This window comes from Procambarus clarkii, chromosome 9, assembly GCF_040958095.1.
Source record: "Procambarus clarkii isolate CNS0578487 chromosome 9, FALCON_Pclarkii_2.0, whole genome shotgun sequence".
Taxonomy (NCBI): Eukaryota; Metazoa; Arthropoda; class Malacostraca; order Decapoda; family Cambaridae; genus Procambarus; species Procambarus clarkii.
Genome location: NC_091158.1, coordinates 52370786 through 52392590, shown reverse-complemented (window position 1 = coordinate 52392590; position 21805 = coordinate 52370786). Strand labels below are relative to the sequence as shown.

General features: G+C 45.7%; 1 protein-coding gene across 2 annotated transcripts; it reads left to right on the top strand.

The window, feature by feature from the left end:
- The first annotated feature begins 882 nt into the window (after positions 1 to 882).
- On the top strand, positions 883 to 7732 carry LOC138362750 (uncharacterized). Of its 2 annotated transcripts, none has more exons than XR_011227922.1 (2): positions 883 to 6616; positions 7008 to 7732. XR_011227922.1 is itself a non-coding variant. In XM_069321306.1 (2 exons), the coding sequence occupies exon 2, from the start codon at positions 2979 to 2981 to the stop codon at positions 5871 to 5873; it is 2895 nt and encodes a 964-aa protein (XP_069177407.1). In that variant the 5' UTR covers positions 883 to 1353; positions 1745 to 2978; the 3' UTR covers positions 5874 to 7732. The 2 variants fall into 2 exon arrangements, 1 of the variants encoding a protein (XP_069177407.1); XM_069321306.1 differs by having other exon boundaries at positions 883 to 1353; positions 1745 to 7732.
- Positions 7733 to 21805: the final 14073 nt, after the last annotated feature.

The window sequence follows — 21805 nt, the reverse complement described above, 5'->3', positions numbered from 1 at the left end:
CTCTGACACTAAAAAAGTTCTTTCTAATATCTCTGTGGCTCATTTGGGAACTCAGTTTCTACCTGTGTCCCCTAGTGTGTGTGCCCCTTGTGTTAAATAGCTTGACTTTATCAACCCTGTCGATTCCCTTGAGAATCTTGAATGTGGTGATCATGTCCCCCTTAACTCTTCTGTCTTCCAACGAAGTGAGGTTTAATTCCCGTAGTCTCTCCTCGTAGCTCATACCTCTCAGCTCGGGTACTAGTCTGGTGGCAAACCTTTGAACCTTTTCCAGTTTAGCCTTATGCTTGACTAGATATGGACTCCACGCTGGAGCCGCATACTCCAGGATTGGTCTGACATATGTGGTATATAATGTTCTAAAAGATTCCTTACACAGGTTTCTAAAGGCCGTTCTTATGTTAGCCAATCTGGATAATGCTGTTGATGTTATCCTCTTGATATGAGCTTCAGGGGACAGGTGATATCAACCCCCAGGTCTTTCTCTCTCTCTGACTCTTGAAGAATTTCATCTCCCAAATGATACTTTGTATCTGGTCTCCTGCTTCCTACCCCTATCTTCATTACATTACATTTTCTTGGGTTAAACTCTAACAGCCATTTGTTCAACCATTCCTGCAGCTTGTCCAGGTCTTCTTGAAGCCTCAAGCTGTCCTCCTCTGTCTTAATCCTTCTCATAATTTTAGCGTCGTCAGCAAACATTGAGAAGAATGAGTCTATACCCTCTTGGAGATCATTCACGTATATCAGAAACAGGATAGGTCCAAGTACAGAGCCCTGTGGGACCCCACTGAAGACTTCACGCCATTCTGAGATCTCACCCCCTCACTGTAACTCTCTGCTTCCTATTGCTTAGTGTTATGATCTCAGCCTACAGGAGAAACGAGTCTCCCTTCTTGAGAGTTATTCAGCAAGCCTGACCTAACTAGAAGGTCTAGCAAGTATTGAGGTGATAACGCATATGTAAAATAGTTGCTTGGATATGTGTAACAGTTTGAGATTATGGGCAATGCAGAAGAAAATAGATAAATGACGGGCTAGGAGATGTGGACATTTTGCTGGAGGCGTGAGGCTCGCTTCCGGAGGACCTTGACCTCACTTGAGTGCCAGACATCGCAGGGGGAAGCCGCGCTCCGTTTGAGCTCCCGCCAGAAGGGAACCCCTAGTGATATATCTCGAAGAGAAGAGAAGTGTGCGGACGTACCAGCTGTGGAATCGAGCTGGGAACGTTGTGGTCTCAAGTCCTGGTCGACGAGCAGATATTAAATCGCCCAGAAGCATTATTGTGGGCTGTGTGGAGCGCCCTGACCAGACGCCGTCAGAGGAAAAGCGCCCTCGACCAGTTAATCTGTGGTAAGCACGATATACGCCAGTTCATAGTGATTGCATTGTAGTTGGTCGTGTGCCCAGCGACAGTAGCGATGTTTATTTATAAGTTAGACATGTTTTAATAAGGCAGAAGGCCTGAAATAGGAGAGTGAAGAGGGAGGAGCACGGAGCGACGTCCGCCCCCTCCGAGCGCTGGCGGACGACTGAGGGAGCCTGGCTCCGGATGGAGGAAGACCCTCCCAGCGAGTGAGGACGCCGCCGCCAGGCGAGGTGGAGTATGGACCCGCCCAAAACGGGGGAGTCCACTCTCACTGTATGTAGAGAACAGATAGAGGTTTGAGGCAAGCATATTGTGTGGTTATTTTTGTTTATGTGTTAAAGGGGAACATTTTATTGGAACGTCGATGGGTTGCAGGTTTGTCTTTGGGGAAGAAGTTGCTGAGAACTTCGAAGCCAGCAGATGAAGTAATTGATGAGACTCCAAAGGTAGTGGAGCAGAGGACCTCGAGCTGTGAGGAGAAGCAGCAGTGAAGAGGAGTGTCACGTGCTTCTGTAGAGGTGGTGTAGCAGCCAAGAGAGCTGTGGAAGAACCTAACAGAAGGGTGAAGCACCGTAGTTGCACAAGGAAACTTCATGATAGCAGCCTGGAGGAGCTGCAGAGGATCCTGGTAGTGAAGCCTGGAAGAACCTAAGGATATTAGGGTTGTGAACTTCCAGAGGTGGAAGGGGAAGTTCTGGTGGATTACTTATAGGGAGTTGATAGTGTTTGGTTGTCAGTAGCGTGCAAGACGCAGTGAGAGGTGAGTGACTGTTGGCATCCTTATGCCAAGGAGTTTTTTATACTGAAGTATCAATGAACATTTATACTGGTATATGTTATTGCATTCAAATGCTGATTTTCTATATATATATATGTTATCTTGCTGATGGTGCAACAGTGTGTAGGCTTGATCAACTTGAGGAGGTTAATAGTATCAGGTGGTGAACCAGGAGGTAGGATACCACTTGATAAGCTGATAATAGAGTTCTGATGGTGTTGGAGTGCAACCTGATTGTGATATTATAGAGTATAGGATTCATTATTATTATATGTGTGTATGTATCGTGTATGTGCTTTGTTCAGTAAATGTGTCACAATTTGCTGGTGTTTTGCCCCTGTCCTAGTGAGGCTTCCCAGGAGGTAGTAAAGAAGGAGAGAGAGAGAGGAAGAACCACGAACCACTGCTGTGGACAGGGTAGGAGGTAATACTAGTAAGTCATAGGGGATTGAGGAGATCATATCTCATAAGGAGAGAGTGGGGAGTCACAGCGGCTCGAGTGGGTGTGTGCACGTGACAACGAGGCTAAGTGTTGGAGCCGCATCCCCTAAACGTGTGACGTTGAGCCCCTCTCCAAGAGCCAGAAGCGCCAAGGGTGATCTCCTAGTATAAGCACTCTGCCGAGTTGTGGGTTGGGTTGTCCATAGAGAAGGATCAACGACGACAACACCAACCAACCCACAGTCTATAATAAATTGGGGGCCTGTCCGGGATAGTGAACTGACACACCCACACCCTGTCCAAGAGTGGATTTGTACACCCTTGCTGAAATAGGTAAACTGTGTGACCGCAGGTGTATACTCTCTCTCTTGGGAAGACTCACAGGACAAGATGGATAAGGTGCAAGCGTTTGTGGAGTCAGGCAAGCCTGAGGATTTAGAAGGTTGCACGAGGGATCAATTGAAACAAATAGCAGAAAAATGTGGCATCAGGTTGAAAGCATCTAAAGTAGCTGGGATGAAGGATGAGATCCTGAGGCAGTTAAGAGCCAGAAGTGAAGCGGCAGAGCAAGGAGCCCAAAAAGGAGCTGAAAGTGGAAAGGAGGATGATGGGCAGGATGAAGTGAGATCCCAGGGATCGAGTAGGAGCAGCAAGAGTAGCCGCAGTAGCAGGAGTAGCCGGAATAGGAGCTTGGAGAGATTCCAGTTAGAGCTCCAGATGCAGCGTGAGGACAAGGAGAGACAGTTCCAGCTGGAAAAGATGAAATTAGAACTCCAGATGAAAAATGAAGCCGAGAAGGAAAAAGAGAAAACCAGGCTGGAAGTAGAAAAAGAGAAAACCAGGCTGGAAGTAGAAAAAGAGAAAACCAGGTTGGAAGTAGAAAAAGAAAAAGCCCAGGTCGAAAAAGAAAAAGCCCAGGTCGAAAAAGAAAAAGAGAGAACAAAACAAATGCAGATAGAAGCGAATAGAACCTTGGCTGAGCAGAGGATTGAACATGGGTTGCCAGAGAGCACCACCCAGGTATCACACCCACCAGATGTTAGGGTTAGGGAGAAGGACATTCCCTTGTTTGTTCCCGAAGAGGCAGAGAGCTTTTTCGAGCACTTTGAAAAAGTAGCCAGCATCAAGGAGTGGCCACAGGAGGAATGGGCCCAGCTGGTCCAGTTAAGATTGACCGGTGCAGCCAGGGAGGCATACACCCAATTGTCGCTGGAAGAGTGCCAAGATTACGCCACAGTAAAGAGCAGCATATTGCGCTCGTTTCAGTTAACCCCAGAAGCTTATAGGAAGCGCTTCAGAGAAATGATCAAAGTTGGAGCATGTACGTTTGCTGAGACAGCAAGAGATCTGGAAAGACGATTCCAGAAGTGGATTGAGGCTGCTGGAGTTGGATCTTACGCTGACCTGAAGCAACTGATGGTCATGGAGAAGTTCTTGGAGATGATGCATCCCGAAACAAAGTTCAAGATCCAAGAAGCAGGGATAAAGGAGGTGAAAGATGCCGCAGATAGGGCGGATATGATTACTGAAGCATACAAGAGCTTGAGGGAGAACAGAGTGAGAAGCGAGGCGAGACGCAGCAATGGCAGATCCAATGGAGTCTGGGGAGGAAGAAATTATGAGAGACCCAGAGGAGTCTGGGGTGAGAAAAATTTTGATAAATGGGCAGATAAAAGTAAGTACCCTAAAACTCAGAAGAGTAGGTCGCGCACTTCATCTGAAAGTGAGGATGGAGGAGCTAAACAAGAAACTAATCGTTATCCTGGAAATCAAGAGTCCAGTAGAACCCCACAGAGTGCAAGTAGTGTACCTGGCCCGAGGAATTCTCATGTGAGTGGGCAGAGTCAGAGCTACTCTGGTACGCATAGGAGAGATTTTTCCCAGATGAGATGTTACAATTGTAACGGATTGGGTCACGTGATGCGAGATTGTAGGCAGGGCAAAAGAGTTGTGACCCTGGCCATGTGTGACCCCCAAAGTAAATATACTAATGTGTTCGAAGACAAACCACAGAAAGCGAACTTAGTGAACGAGAGGTATAGGCCGTTCATGAGCAAAGGTTGGATCAGTATAAGAGGCCAACCTGAGGTAGAAGTTGGTATCTTAAGAGATACCGGAGCTAATCAGAGCTTGATTACGAGAAGCCTGATTGGGAATGATCGACGGTTAGCTGGCAGTGGGAAGATGAGAGTATATGGGTTATTGTCGGAGAGTGACATGCCCGTATGTACTGTCCAGCTAAGGTCGGAATATGTGTCGGCAGAGGTGATGTTGGGAGTATGCCCCGACATACCTATTCCAGGAGTCCAAGTGATCTTGGGGAATGACTTGTGCGGGACAAAGGTGTTGCCAAGAGTCATAGCGGAGACTGTGCCAGAGGAGTGCCCAGAAGGCCACGGCACGTGTGGGACACCTGAGAGTGTGAACCTGACTGACATCCGAGGGGATGAGTCAGGAGACCGCCAAGCCATTGAGTACCCTGTCTCGGTAGTGACGAAGGCAGAGTTGGCCGACGAGGAAGACACTGGAGAAGGTGAGACAGTGTCGATTCAGCCAGTGGAAGAGATCGATGTAGATATAGCACGGCTGTTTGATGAAGGTCCAGCCCAGGCAAATGAAGTCTCGGTGAGGTCAAAAGTGAAGATGGCCCAGCCGAAGAAGAATCATGTGAAGAGAGCGGACCTGAGTAGAGCCCAGACTGCTGAAATTAAGGGTCGGAAGGTTAATGCAACTGTGCTGAGTATGAATGAGGGAAGATGTGGACATACTGAGGACGGGAGTAGATCGTCAAGTGGTCCACGAGCACAGAGGCATATGGATAATGGAGTTAAGTTGTGGGAGATGTCAGGAGTTGACATGTTCCACAGGAAACGTGAAGAAAAGATAGTGAAGAAGAGTAATAGCCGAGAAAATGAAAGGAGAAGAGACAGTATGTGTGGAGAGATGCTTACGAGCACTCTGGGAGAGGCAAGACGACGCGTACGGTCGAATGCTGTTGGATGTAGTACAGTGCCCGAAGAAACCTTTAGGGAACGAAGAAGAGTTGAAGGAGAAGAAAGGGAATTGTATAGAGGTGAGAGATGTGGGAAGAGGATGATGATACAAGCATGGAGGGATAGAAGAAAGCCGAGGACTCGATGGAAGTCAAACAGGACGATGTCTCGGATAAATGAGGAGACGAAAGGGAGAATCGTCGGTAAAGACGACAGAGGAGGTACAGACAGTAGATGTCTGACTCTGGACGGGAAGAGAAGAAGACGAGGAAACGGAGGGTGGAGACAGTAAGTAGAGTGGGCCAATGGATTGCAGGCGTCCAAGGAGGACAGCCTAGCCAAGAGGTGCCAGAGAAGTCAAATCGTTTGTGAGAAGACCATGTTTCTGGAGAGTTGTGAGCCGGATGTTGCAAGGAGCAACGAACTAATTGTAGACTCCTAAGAGAGTATATCGGGTGAAGAACGAGACAGTGTGGTGGCGGATGTATTATCCCGAGCTTTGCCACTGGAATAACTCTCAAAAATAAGGGGAGGGGAGTGTTATGATCTCAGCCTACAGGAGAAACGAGTCTCCCTTCTTGAGAGTTATTCAGCAAGCCTGACCTAACTAGAAGGTCTAGCAAGTATTGAGGTGATAACGCATATGTAAAATAGTTGCTTGGATATGTGTAACAGTTTGAGATTATGGGCAATGCAGAAGAAAATAGATAAATGACGGGCTAGGAGATGTGGACATTTTGCTGGAGGCGTGAGGCTCGCTTCCGGAGGACCTTGACCTCACTTGAGTGCCAGACATCGCAGGGGGAAGCCGCGCTCCGTTTGAGCTCCCGCCAGAAGGGAACCCCTAGTGATATATCTCGAAGAGAAGAGAAGTGTGCGGACGTACCAGCTGTGGAATCGAGCTGGGAACGTTGTGGTCTCAAGTCCTGGTCGACGAGCAGATATTAAATCGCCCAGAAGCATTATTGTGGGCTGTGTGGAGCGCCCTGACCAGACGCCGTCAGAGGAAAAGCGCCCTCGACCAGTTAATCTGTGGTAAGCACGATATACGCCAGTTCATAGTGATTGCATTGTAGTTGGTCGTGTGCCCAGCGACAGTAGCGATGTTTATTTATAAGTTAGACATGTTTTAATAAGGCAGAAGGCCTGAAATAGGAGAGTGAAGAGGGAGGAGCACGGAGCGACGTCCGCCCCCTCCGAGCGCTGGCGGACGACTGAGGGAGCCTGGCTCCGGATGGAGGAAGACCCTCCCAGCGAGTGAGGACGCCGCCGCCAGGCGAGGTGGAGTATGGACCCGCCCAAAACGGGGGAGTCCACTCTCACTGTATGTAGAGAACAGATAGAGGTTTGAGGCAAGCATATTGTGTGGTTATTTTTGTTTATGTGTTAAAGGGGAACATTTTATTGGAACGTCGATGGGTTGCAGGTTTGTCTTTGGGGAAGAAGTTGCTGAGAACTTCGAAGCCAGCAGATGAAGTAATTGATGAGACTCCAAAGGTAGTGGAGCAGAGGACCTCGAGCTGTGAGGAGAAGCAGCAGTGAAGAGGAGTGTCACGTGCTTCTGTAGAGGTGGTGTAGCAGCCAAGAGAGCTGTGGAAGAACCTAACAGAAGGGTGAAGCACCGTAGTTGCACAAGGAAACTTCATGATAGCAGCCTGGAGGAGCTGCAGAGGATCCTGGTAGTGAAGCCTGGAAGAACCTAAGGATATTAGGGTTGTGAACTTCCAGAGGTGGAAGGGGAAGTTCTGGTGGATTACTTATAGGGAGTTGATAGTGTTTGGTTGTCAGTAGCGTGCAAGACGCAGTGAGAGGTGAGTGACTGTTGGCATCCTTATGCCAAGGAGTTTTTTATACTGAAGTATCAATGAACATTTATACTGGTATATGTTATTGCATTCAAATGCTGATTTTCTATATATATATATGTTATCTTGCTGATGGTGCAACAGTGTGTAGGCTTGATCAACTTGAGGAGGTTAATAGTATCAGGTGGTGAACCAGGAGGTAGGATACCACTTGATAAGCTGATAATAGAGTTCTGATGGTGTTGGAGTGCAACCTGATTGTGATATTATAGAGTATAGGATTCATTATTATTATATGTGTGTATGTATCGTGTATGTGCTTTGTTCAGTAAATGTGTCACAATTTGCTGGTGTTTTGCCCCTGTCCTAGTGAGGCTTCCCAGGAGGTAGTAAAGAAGGAGAGAGAGAGAGGAAGAACCACGAACCACTGCTGTGGACAGGGTAGGAGGTAATACTAGTAAGTCATAGGGGATTGAGGAGATCATATCTCATAAGGAGAGAGTGGGGAGTCACAGCGGCTCGAGTGGGTGTGTGCACGTGACAACGAGGCTAAGTGTTGGAGCCGCATCCCCTAAACGTGTGACGTTGAGCCCCTCTCCAAGAGCCAGAAGCGCCAAGGGTGATCTCCTAGTATAAGCACTCTGCCGAGTTGTGGGTTGGGTTGTCCATAGAGAAGGATCAACGACGACAACACCAACCAACCCACAGTCTATAATATTAGGTACTCTCTTATCCACTGGAGAGCCCTACCAGTACCAGTTACTCCTGCCTGTTTCTCCAGCTTATGCATGAACCTTTTATGGGGTTCTGTGTCAAAGGGTTTCCGACAGTCCAAAAAAATGCAATCCGCCCATCCTTCTCTTTCTTGCTTAATCTTTGTCACCTGATCATAGAATTCTATCAAGCCTGTAAGGCAAGATTTACCCTCCCTGAACCCATGTTGATGGGTTGTCACGAAGTCTCTTCTCTCCAGATGTGTTACTAGGTTTTTTCTCACAATCTTCTCCATCACCTTGCATGGTATACAAGTTAAGGACACTGGCCTGTAGTTCAGTGCCTCTTGTCTGTTACCCTTTTTGTATATTGGTACAACATTAGCAATCTTCCATATTTCTGGTAGGTCTCCCGTTTCCAGTGACCTACTATACACTATGGAGAGTGGCAAGCAAAGTACTCCTGCACACTCTTTCAATACCCATGGTGAGATTCCATCCGGCCCAACAGCTTTTCTCACATCCAGCTCCAATAGGTGCTTCTTGACCTCATCTCTTGTAATTTCGAACCTTTCCAAGGTCACCTGGTTTGCTGCCACTTCTCCTAGCAGCGTGACTTCTCCCTGTTCTATTGTAAATACCTCCTGGAACCTTTTTTTGAGTACTTCACACACCTCTTTGTCATTCTCTGTGTACCTGTCCTTGCCCACCCTAAGTTTCATCACCTGTTCCTTCACTGTTGTCTTCCTCCTGATGTGACTGTGTAGTAGCTTTGGTTCGGTCTTGTCTTTATTAGTTATATCATTTTTATACGTTTTCTCAGCTGCTCTTCTCACACTAACATACTCGTTCCTGCTTCTCTGGTATCTCTCTCTACTTTCTGGTGTTCTGTTATTACGGAAGTTCCTCCATGCCCTTTTGTTCAGCTCCTTTGCTTTCATACATTCCTTATTAAACCACGGATTCTTCCTTTGCTTCTCTGTTTTTTCCTGTCGGGCTGGGACAAATCTGCTTACAGCCTCCTGACATTTTTGGGTGACATAGTCTATCATGTCTTGTACGGACTTGGTTCCGAGTTCTGTGTCCCAATGTATATCCCATAGAAAATTATTCATCTCCTCATAGTTTCCCTTTCGGTTCGCCAGCCCTTTGGTTCCAAGTTCTTTTTTGGGGGTGATAATTCCTAGCTCAACCAGGTACTCAAAGCTCAATACACTATGATCACTCATTCCCAATTGGGCTTCCAACTTTACTTCCCCTATATCCGACTCATTTAGGGTTAATATCAGATCAAGCAAGGCTGGTTCATCCCCACCTCTCATTCTTGTCGGTCCCTTGACGTGTTGACTTAGAAAGTTTCTTGTTGCCACATCTAGCAGCTTAGCTCTCCATGTGTCTGAGCCTCCATGTGGCTCTCTGTTCCCCCAATCTATCTTCCCATGGTTGAAGTCTTCCATGATTAGTAGTCTGGATCCGGTCCTGCTAGCCTCAGAAGCTGCTCTCTCTACTATATTGATTGTGGCCAAGTTGATTCTATCATTTTCCTGTCTGGGTCTTCTGTCATTCGGTGGGGGCTTATATATGACTACTACTATAATTTTCTGTCCTCCAGTTAGTATGGTGCCTGATATGTAGTCACTGGAACCTTCACAGTTCTGAATTACCATCTCTTCGAAACTCCAACGTTCTCTTAGTAGCAAAGCTACACCACCTCCTCCTCTCCCTTCTCTCTCTTTCCTCAAAGACAATGGTGAATGCAAAAAATTTGAATAAAATTGAGATTGAAGATATTTTGGAGCAAATAAAGAGCAGTGTGACGAGTCCCGTCATAGATGGAATCAGATGATAATAATGTTCAAGGATGACTGCAAGAAACTGATAAAGGATTTAATTGAGAAATTTTGAAGCAAAATGTCAAAACTTTGAGAGGAACTACGGAATTTCAGAATCAGGGAGGCGACAACTGAGTGAGAACAGCGCCATTAGAGATAATGAAACATGACTTGGAAGCTAAAAGCTTTTGGCAGAAGGAACTGGAGAAAATAAGAATAACTTGAGAGAAGTTAGATGTAAAACACAAGAGATAGTTGTAAAGTAGGAACATAAATAAAATATGAAAGTTGGCAGATGACATGAACAAACCTCAAAGGAAGGAGACAATTGATGTATTGTACCAGGAGAGGCTATCAACCATTAAGACAAAACTCGAAAACCTGAACCCTGTAACAAATTGTCAGTATGAACATTGCAGTGGAAAAAAAGATGATGAATGCTGGTCTCAAATTTCAAATTCACAGACAATAAAACAACAAACTATGAGGATAATACTAAAAGAAAGAACGATAATATCTCAGGGTCAGTCTAAGATAAAAAAAACAGACACCACAGTGAAATTAGAAATTATGCAATTAGAAAGAGAATCAATAGTAAAGCTCCTAAGAGGGCTTCGCCTTCCAGAGGTTCAAACAGATCTGGTAGAAATGTACAATCTGGGGTCATATACAGTCACGAGAAATGTACACTCTGGGGTCATATACTGTCACGAGAAATGTACATGCTGGGGTCATATATAGTCACGAGAAATGTACATGCTGGGGTCATATACTGTCACGAGAAATGTACATGCTGGGGTCATATACTGTCACGAGAAATGTACATGCTGGGGTCATATACTGTCACGAGAAATGTACATGCTGGGGTCATATACTGTCACGAGAAATGTACATGCTGGGGTCATATACTGTCACGAGAAATGTACGGGATGGTGTCATATACTGTCACGAGAAATGTACACTCTGGGGTCATATACTGTCACGAGAAATGTACACTCTGGGGTCATATACTGTCACGAGAAATGTACGGGATGGTGTCATATACTGTCACGAGAAATGTACACTCTGGGGTCATATACTGTCACGAGAAATGTACACTCTGGGGTCATATACTGTCACGAGAAATGTACACTCTGGGGTCATATACTGTCACGAGAAATGTACACTCTGGGGTCATATACTGTCACGAGAAATGTACACTCTGGGGTCATATACTGTCACGAGAAATGTACATGCTGGGGTCATATACAGTCACGAGAAATGTACATGCTGGGGTCACATACTGTCACGAGAAATGTACATGCTGGGGTCATATACTGTCACGAGAAATGTACAGGCTGGGGTCATGTACTGTCACGAGAAATGTACAGGCTGGGGTCATGTACTTGTCACGAGAAATGTACAGGCTGGGGTCATGTACTTGTCACGAGAAATGTACATGCTGGGGTCATGTACTGTCACGAGAAATGTACAGGCTGGGGTCATGTACTTGTCACGAGAAATGTACAGGCTGGGGTTATGTACTTGTCACTCGTCCCTCACCTTGGCCTTGTGTTACGTGGGTTACAGTTAAACAGCGGGGGAATCATGCTACTAGACCTGTAACCCCACACCGCGGGTCTTCTCTCCCTCTACTAGGATACCATGCATCATCCCCAGGGAGCTCTCCAAGTCATGCCTCAAGTCCGGTCACCACTACTGGACCTTGGATCCAAGGGGGAGAGGAGAAGGCCCAGCGCACACTACTTGAGCTCGATCCTGCAATGCGCGACTCCCCAACCAGGTCTGCCCACCTGCACATGTAAAGTTTTGCCGGACCACCGGCCATAACCTCAGTTCTCAACTTGATTTCCTGGTCGCCAGCTGGGTAATCTTCTCTGCGTCCCAGCTACGCTCTTTGTTTATATCTAATGTCGTGTTGCCAGCCAAGGGTCTCCCTTCCATATAATGCCAGTTTAAGTGTGGTGTAATCAAATATCATTTATTCCTAATGCTCAGTGAGATGGAGGAGACACCCAAAAGCACGATAAAAAATGATAAAATTTACTAAAGAAAGAACTATATAAACATGGGTTAAGTATGCATATAAAGACATGTATTGTAATAATAATAATAGTAGACATTAGCGCTTCTCTGGTGATCTCCAGGCTCTTGCGTCAACTGGGCGAATTTAAAGGGGTTCCACAGCCTCCTCCTGGAGCCGCCTCGCATCCCGTAGTCACACAGTCCTCCAACGGCTTGGCCACTCACGCTGCTCGCTGTTTTCGCCGGGCAGTAGATAACATGTGCAAGCTGCCCTACAGCCTAATCTACTCCTATAATATCTAAAAATGCTCTAACATAACCTAAGTATATCACTAAGGCTATCTTGTTAATACCAAGGGAAAATGGGAGGGAATAATGATCTACCTTTAATACACTCCTGTCCTCAGATGCCTGGACCCCGTTGTTCGTCATGGTCCTGGTCCCTCACGTCATTCCTCGGCAATCCGGTTGAGTTATCGTGAAGACACGCGTCGTTTCCATGCTCACTCCCATATTGCAGTTCCCAGTCGCTGGTTTATCCAGTCGTCACTGCTCACTTCATCTCCCTCAGTCGCCCCTTTACCGCGACCACATACTCATGAACCTGGAAGCGCCTTCTCCTTCCTGAGTTCCCAATGAGCGTGATCCAATCACAGCAGCTCTGAGTATCTCGTTCTTCACTGACGGTGAAAAACGACGGTGTTTTTCACTGACGGCGAACCACTCACTACTACTGCCGTTGCCACTCCAGATTCTTCCAAGACTATCAGCTCACAATCCTCGGCGTCCTTATACTGCTGGAACTCGACTTTCTCGCACTTCTCTGAAGTGCTTAGTCTTCTGTAGTCGCTGTGCACTTATCAGGCTGCGTTACTCCACTGAATAAGGCTCCTGGACTTCCGAACTCGAGAGCTCAACCAGCGCACGTCCGCTCTCAATGAAGCGCCGTGAATCTTTGCGGGAACAGTGCCCTGCAGGCTCTGAGCCAGGCCTCCCGGTGACATCACAGCTTCCAGGAGCGGGCTCTCATTGGTCACTCAAGTCACGTGACCACAGTCATCCAATCGCCAGCTTGCTGGCGTCTTCATATTTTAAGCGCAATCCCAGGCAGGGCCATTTTGTATTTACTAGGGGCGTAAGCCCTCTTACAAGCCAAAACTAAAATGACAGTTTTAGTCCGAAAACGTACTTTTGCTAGCTGTCACCTATGTCAAACTGATCCCGGCAACTTAGGTAATCTGCAGCGTGTATAGACATGAATCTTCTCGCTGGATAAGGGAATATATAGGAGAGGGCACTGTAACAACTGTCACAAGAAATGTACGGGCTGGGGTTATGTACTGTCACGAGAAATGTATGGGTTGGGGTTGTATACTGTCACGAGAAATGTACAGGCTGGGGTTATATACTGTCACAAGAAATGTACAGGCTGGGGTCATGTACTGTCAAGAGAAATGTACAGGCTGGGGTCATGTACTGTCAAGAGAAATGTACAGGCTGGGGTCATATACTGTCACAAGAAAATAAGAAACCTAGTCCAATCAAACTGACAGTTACTAATGAAAATGATTCAAGCATCTTCATGAATTGAAAAAGAGTTCTCAGAACAATGAGAGAGATTTCACAGGCTCTCCCTCCAGAATGATATGAACAGGCAGGAATAAATACAATGATAGAACAAACAAGGAGCAGGGCAGAGAAAAGGATTGAAGGGAGGAGAGTGGGCAATATAGCCAGCTAGATAAGGGAGTGAGACTAGAGACAAGAGATTTCTAATTCCCGCAGGAAATGCGAGAGCAACACCTCTCGCGTTTCTACCCACTACCCACCTCTCTACCCACATAGTAGAAATATAGTGTTAAAATATGTAAACAGGTAACATGCCGATCGAGCAGCTAGAACCCCAGTTAGAAGGAATCGGTTCCTAGGCTTGACATGGAACGAAAAACTATAATACCTCTAGCTCCTCCCCCAAACCAAACATACTAGAAATCCAACATATCTACAGACTTACTTCCGCTAACATTCCCCCATGGCAACCCGTTCTCGCACTTTCGTATAGTCAATATTGACTTATTAAATACGTGCATATGTGACATACTAAACATACTAGTTTACCTTGAAAAGCTTCATATAAAACAACGACCTTACCTAACCTTCTTAGTATGTTACGATAAACATCTTATTGCTTCGTAATTACAATTATTACTTAACCTATTATAGGTATAGTTATTTGTTCATTTAATCCATCACTAAGGGAAACAAAATGCGCATTAGCCATTGGTTCAACAGCAAATATCTGAGAGCAAAGAGAAGAACAAAAAAATCATGGAAGAAATATTTAGAGGACAGAATAATAAGAAATTCCAATGCATACAAAGAGGTCAGAAATGAGTACACAGAAACTAGGAAAGTAGCAGAGAAGCAGTATGAGAATGACATTGCATACAAGACTATGTCCGAACCAGAACTGTTCCATAGTCCATAGGGCGCCTGACAGCTGAGCGGACAGCGCTTCGGATTAGTAGTCCTGAGGTTCCGGGCTCGATCCACGGTGGAGGCTGAGACAAATGGGCAAAATTTTTCTTTCACCCCGATGCCCCTGTGAAGCAGGGACGTCAGGTATGCAGTAAATAGGTACCTGGGAATTAATCAGCTGCTTCCTGAGGGTGTGTGTGTAACAAAAAGGAGGCCTGGTCGAGGACCGGGCCGCGGGGACGCTAAGCCCCGAAATCATCTCAAGATTGTAATAGCAGGAGGAAGATGACTGTGAATGATTAGGTTATCAGACTTCATAAGAGTGAGGAAGGACATGGAAAATTATGAGGTATGAACGAATTTAAAAACCTTCAGAAAGTATTAAGTTAAAGCTGTACCCTAAATGGCACTAGAATTTAGAGCCCAAACTGAACGGAAAATTACAAAAGAAAACGCATTGAAATAACAGTGACACCATAAGAAGTAAAGAAGCAACTTCAGGAACTAGATGTGACAAAACCCGTGGGACCAGATAAATATCGCCTTGGATACTAAAACAGGCAGCAAAAGCCTTGTACAGCTTGCCATAACATTTAATTTCTCCCAAGAAATGGGAGAACTTCCTGAAAGCTGGAAAATGGGTTATGTGGTACCACTTTACAAAACAATGGGGAAGATAGAAACCATTAAATTAGAGAACCATATCACTAACAAGTATTCCATACAAGTTCCTAGACAGACAGTTTAGAGCAGGCTACCACCTACCGCCTAAATACCTGCCCACAGGCAGGCAGAGTGTAGAGAGGTTACAAGTGGAGTATCACAAAGGACGAATTTAGGGCCCATCCTGTTTCTAATATATATGTCAATGACATATAATAGAAATAACAGGAAATTGGCTCCATATTAATGTTTGCCGATGATGCAAAACTAATGAGAAGACTCAGGTCAGGGATATATTGTGGTGCATTGCAAGCAGATTTTGTCACACTCCAGAGGTGGTCTGCAAACTGGCTGCTAGAATTTAATCTAGCCAAACGGAGTGTTATGACGATTGGAACAGGAGTGCGAAGATCATTACATCACTATAGGATGAAGTGAAGACTAATTCCTTAATCAGAAAAGGAAAAACCTTTTTAGCATATGGCATATTCGCCAACATCCATGTATCCTTCAGAAACGTGGAGAAAGGATCTTCCCAGGCATTATATACAGTGAATGTGTGATCTATTCTTGAATATGCATCCTCAGAATGGAACCCTTAGCTGAAAAATTGCTAGGAAAACTGGAAAATATCTAAAGACATGCAACTAAACTAGTTTCTGAGCTGAGGGGATTGAGATATGAGGAAAGACAGAGAGCAGTTGATCTTACAATGCTGGAGGAAAGGAAAGATAGTATGGACATGATAACAACATATATAACATTCTGAAGAAAATTGACAAAGCAGCATTGTTCAAAGCTAGGAGCAGAACAAGGGGGTCATAGACGAAAACAAGAGATGCAAATGAGTGACTGAGATGAAGAAGAACGTTTTCAGAAACAGCTTGCTATCAATAAATGTAACAGATTAGATGCAGGAGTCGTTGAAGCTAATCTGAGTCAGAATATAAATGTATATATGATGAAAAACTTGAGAAACGAGTCATTTCATTAATTTACGAGCGTTTGGGCGGCAGGGCTAGCTGCAAGCACAACAAGGTGAGTACACACACACACAAAGTGGGCTGAACAAAACAGAGTACCGGAGCAACAGAGAACAATGAATTACTTTGAACGGGAAAGACGTCAGAGTGGCGTGATGTCACCAACGGAGTCCCACAAGGTACTATAATTCGCTTCAATGTCCAAACGGTTTGGAAAAGGTGGGAGGGAGGAAGAAGAATGAGGAGTTGAAATTCTTGAAGAGGATGTAGATGGGGAATAAGGAGGCTAAAAAATTTGGTGGCCTATCCACCCCGGGTTGCCTTAGAGTATTTTTTAAAGATCTTTATATTGGGTTTGTTCTTCTGACGTGTGTTTGGGAGGCGGGAGGCGGCGTGCTAAGCTGGGTGGGCTAGATGGGTCTGTACCAGGGCTGGAGGTGAGGTGGGGAGTAGCATGGTGTGTAGGCATTGGGTGGAGATGTCTCAGTCTTGGTTCTTCATCTGGCTTCTTTCGTCTGCTGCAGGTAGAGGTTTTCCTTGTGTTCTAAATCTTCTCGCGCTTCTTTGTCTTCTGTTTTTTATTCGTCTGAGACTTCTATTTTGTTGACATGGCCGTGCTGTTGTTGGAGCTTGGTGAGGAAACCTCCATGAGAAAGTCTTGCACACAGTTGGTGTTGAATTTTTGGTGGGGTGATGGTTCTCCTACTGAGATTTCTCGTCTGAAGAGTTCGAAGCGTCGTCTGGAGCCGGTGGTTTAGTCTTCGGTCGAACAGCCTGGGTTAGGATTTAGTGTGGTGAAGTGGTGGTTGCAGCTACCACGGGAGCTTTGGTGGTGATGCTGGCAGGTGTAGACAGTACATCGGAGAGCGCGTCGGCTATGATGGTGATTGTCGGATCGCTGGGAGCTGGTGTGGAGGGTGTATTCGTTTGTGTAGCTTGGGTCTTGGGTGGTGCTCGAGTCTGGGTTGAGGTCGTCCTTGTATAGTGCTTGTGGTAGTCCCTGTGGTAGTAGAGTATCACAAGGTACTTGGACCCATCCTGTTTCTGATATATGTAACGATCTTCTAGAGGGTATACTCATTCTTCTCAGTGTTTACTTATGATGCTAAGACAATGAGAATGATTAAGACACAAGAAGAAATGAACAGCCTGCAAGATAACACAGACTGATGGAATGGTAACAAATGGCTACAAAACTTTAACGCAAGTATGTATAAAATGATTAAAATAGGTAATGGAAGTAGAAGGCCAATCACAAGGTACGAGTTAGAAGATGAAGTCCTTCAGGAATCAGGTAGAGATCTAGGGATTGATATCACAACAAACCATTTCATAAAAGCCTATATTGAAAGGATATCCTCAGCGGTATACACTACGCTGGCCAACATGAAAACGGCCTTCAGAAACTTGCGTAAAGAATCATTGAGAACCTCCTGTACCACATGTGGAACACCAATCCTAAAGTATCAGATCCAGCGTGGAAGCCATACATATAAAAAAAAAACAGGCATTGCTAGAGGGATTCATAGGTATTCCGCGAGGCTACTCCCTGAGCTCAGAGGTAGTCCTTGGAAGACAGAAGAAATGAGGGAGGCATGAGTACCACCTACAAAATTCCCAGAGGAATTAACAGCATTGATAAACACAAACTATTTACAATAGGTGGAACACTCACACGGGAACAGCAGTGGAAATTTAGTGCTCATATGTGCCACAGACACAATAAATAGCTTTTTCAGTGTGAGAGTTGTTAAGAAATAGAATGCATTACTAAGTGATGTTTTGGATGGAGAGTTCATTCGTAGTCTTAAATATAGATATGATAGAACCCATTAGGCTGAGGAACCCACACACCAGTTGATCAACAGTTTAGAGGCGGAACCAGAGAGTCGAAGCTGAAATCCTGTAAGCACAACTAGCTGATTACTTATAGGTGAGTACGCACACAGTGCCTCGTGGGCAGTGTTCAGGGGTTGTAATCCTGAGGGCAGGGGTTGTAATCCTGAGGGCAGGGGTCGTAATCCTGAGGGCAGAGGTTGTAATCCTGAGGGCAGGGGTTGTAATCCTGAGGGCAGGAGTTGTAATCCTGAGGGCAGTTGTAATCCTGAGGGCAGGGGTTGTAATCCTGAGGGCAGGGGTTGTAATCCTGAGGGCAAGGGTTGTAATCCTGAGGGCAGGGGTTGTAATCCTGAGGGCAGGGGTTGTAATCCTGAGGGCAGAGGTTGTAATCCTGAGGGCAGGGGTTGTAACCCTGAGGGCAGGGGTTGTAATCCTGAGGGCAAGGGTTGTAATCCTGAGGGCAGGGGTTGTAATCCTGAGGGCAGGGGTTGTAATCCTGAGGGCAGAGGTTGTAATCCTGAGGGCAGGGGTTGTAATCCTGAGGGCAGGGGTTGTAATCCTGAGGGCAGGGGTTGTAATCCTGAGGGCAGAGGTTGTAATCCTGAGGGCAGGGGTTGTAATCCTGAGGGCAGGGGTTGTAATCCTGAGGGCAGGGGTTGTAATCCTGAGGCCAGGGGTTGTAATCCTTAGGGCAGGGGTTGTAATCCTGAGGGCAGGGGTTGTAATCCTGAGGGCAGGGGTTGTAATCCTGAGGCCAGGGGTTGTAATCCTTAGGGCAGGGGTTGTAATCCTGAGGGCAGGAGTTGTAACCCTGAGGGCAGGGGTTGTAATCCTGAGGGCAGGGGTTGTAATCCTGAGGACAGGGGTTGTAATCCTGAGGGCAGGGGTTGTTATCCTGAGGGCAGAGGTTGTAATCCTGATGGCAAGGATTGTAATCCTGAGGGTAGAGTTTGTAATCCTGAGGGCAGGGGTTGTAATCCTGAGGGCAGGGGTTGTAATCCTGAGGCCAGGGGTTGTAATCCTTAGGGCAGGGGTTGTAATCCTGAGGGCAGGAGTTGTAATCCTGAGGGCAGGAGTTGTAACCCTGAGGGCAGGGGTTGTAATCCTGAGGGCAGGGGTTGTAATCCTGAGGGCAGGGGTTGTTATCCTGAGGGCAGGGGTTGTAATCCTGATGGCAGGGGTTGTAATCCTGAGGGCAGAGGTTGTAATCCTGATGGCAAGGATTGTAATCCTGAGGGTAGAGTTTGTAATCCTGAGGACAGGGGTTGTAATCCTGAGGGCAGGGGTTGTAACCCTGAGGGCAGAGTTTGTAATCCTGAGGGCAGGGGTTGTAATCCTGAGGGCAGGGGTTGTAATCCTGAGGGCAGGGGTTGTAATCCTGAGTGCAGGGGTTGTAATCCTGAGTGCAGGGGTTGTAATCCTGAGGGCAGGGGTTGTAATCCTGAGTGCAGGGGTTGTAAACATAAGGGCAGAGTTTGTAATCCTAAGGGCAGGGGTTGTATTAATAAGGGCAGGGGTTTTATTATTAAGGGCAGGGGTTGTATTCGTAAGTGTGGGGGGTTCGATTCACTGTCAAGACAAACAGATTCTGTCACCTGATACACCTGTTCACCTAGGAGTAAATAATTACCTTGGAATTAGCTGCTACTTGCTTCATCCTAGGAATGTGTATCTACTCACCTATTTGTGCTTGCAGGGCTTTTGCTCTTTGGTCCCGCCTCTCAACCGTCAATCAACTGGTGTACAGATTCCTGAGCCTACTGGGCTCTGTCATATCTACATTTGAAACTGTGTATGGAGTCAGCCTCCACCACATCACTGCCTAATGCATTCCATCTGTTAATTACTCTGACACTGAAAAAGTTCTTTCTAACGTCCTTTTGGCTCATGTGGGTACTCAGTTTCCACTTGTTCGCGTACCACCAGTGTTGAATAGTTTATCCTTGTCTACCCTGTATACAGACAGGCAGACAGACAGATACACAGTTGCCGGTTAGACCATCCAACTGACAGATGGACGGACCGACAGATAGACAGACACTGAGACATAGAGACACAGACAGACAGATAGGCAGACAGACAGACAGACATGCAGGCAGACAGAGACAGGCAGACCGTTAGTAACTGTTTAACTAACTAACTAACCTCCACTCAACATACATACACACACACACACACACACATACAGACAGACAGACAATGTTTTTAGTTTTCACAAAGTTTACTCATATAATAAAGGTTACGTTTCCGGCTCCAATCTCTACGTTGAAGAACGGAAATAATATCCGTATGTCTCGGCTAAGTCACTTAGCTCTATAAGGATATTTTCTGTAGGTTTGCCATTAATAAACGGACAATCTGGAGAAGGTTCTGTGTGACGACTGCGGGGAGATTCGCTTTTCAACCACCCTCCCATCATTTTATGGCAGAAAGCGCAAATGCAGTAATTATGCGCCTTTAGGTAGTAACACCCATTCTTAGCTAGGGTTGTAGGGATTATCCAGCTTAGACTCCAGTTGGAAAAATGTTCAACCTTGCTCGTTCACAGCGAACACGGTCCAAACTGCGGAACGTCTTTCTACGGTACAGTTCCATACTGAGCTTACTCTCAAAACTGTGACCTGAAGAACCCTAAGAGGATATTTATCCTCGAGAGAAAAAAATCGAGGATTTACATTACGCTTTATATTTCATTGTAATTCCTCTGTACGTGCTTAAGGTAAGATCCCACTATCCCATGTGCTCGCCAACCCTCCTCAGTCTCGGCTTATATCTTCGTGTGGCAACACGTCTATGCACACCTCTCCGCTTTCAAGTAAGTCTACCTTCTTTTTACTGCTAAATGTTTCTCATCATTTTTGCTACCTCTTTCTTCTTTACTTCTGTTAACTTTACCCGACTCCTGCTGCTTCTGTATGTTTTGATACTACTACTTATTCTTTCTTAACTTCTGCTGCTGCTGCTGCTTCTTGTATGTTTTTGCCACACTCTCACTCTCTCTCTCTCTCTCTCTCTCTCTCTCTCTCTCTCTCTCTCTCTCATTATAGTTACTACTACTTTACTTTCTTCTGTTAACTGTACCCTGCAACTCTTTAAAGCTCCCATTCCTTTATTCTATATCTTTCTTAATTGTAACCTTAAGTTTTGCTTTCTCTATTCTTCTAAAACATCTTCTGTTAAATCTTTCTGCTTTAACTTCCTCAAATCATCCATTACATATATCTTCTCCTCACTCTCCTAAAACACATCTACTCCCCAAAAATACTTCCCTCTCTCTCTGACAAAAAGGCAGGGGGAGGAGCTTACAAACTTTTTCACCCTTTCACCCATACACCAAGAACTTCGTACTCTTCCCACTTCTCCATCTACCAATTTCACCCTCTCCTTTCAACAGAAAATGTATCATGCCCCAAAAAGTTTAACAGAAAACGTAACATGTCCCCCAAAAAACACTCACTACGTTCTCACAACTTTCACACAACCATACACACCTCACTCGAACACTACTTCTCCCATATTTATCATACATCTGGCAATGCGCCCCCTCCGCCACCCTATATTGCCCCAAACGTTCCTACAACATTATTACATCTTTCGACGATGCCGAAACTACTCTATCTTAAAATGGAGGGGAAGGTCTGTCGTAAATCTCCCTACTCGTAACCGGGTTCCTTACCGGTTTACCGTAACCGTTATACTCTAGGATTCTACTCAAGTTCAGAGGATCCTAACCTTTGTGGAAATATAGTTTACTGTTTAAGGTAAATAAATAAAATAGCACTTAAAATAAACCGTTATTACTGCCCTTCACTATTAATATTTACAAGTGTATGTGTATGTATCCAGAGCGGCGTCACTAGCGGCGTCACTAGCCCTCACACTAGAT

Excerpts from the sequence above, each read along its gene's own strand:
- LOC138362750 (XM_069321306.1), top strand. The coding sequence starts at position 2,979 with ATGGATAAGGTGCAAGCGTTTGTGGAGTCAGGCAAGCCTGAGGATTTA.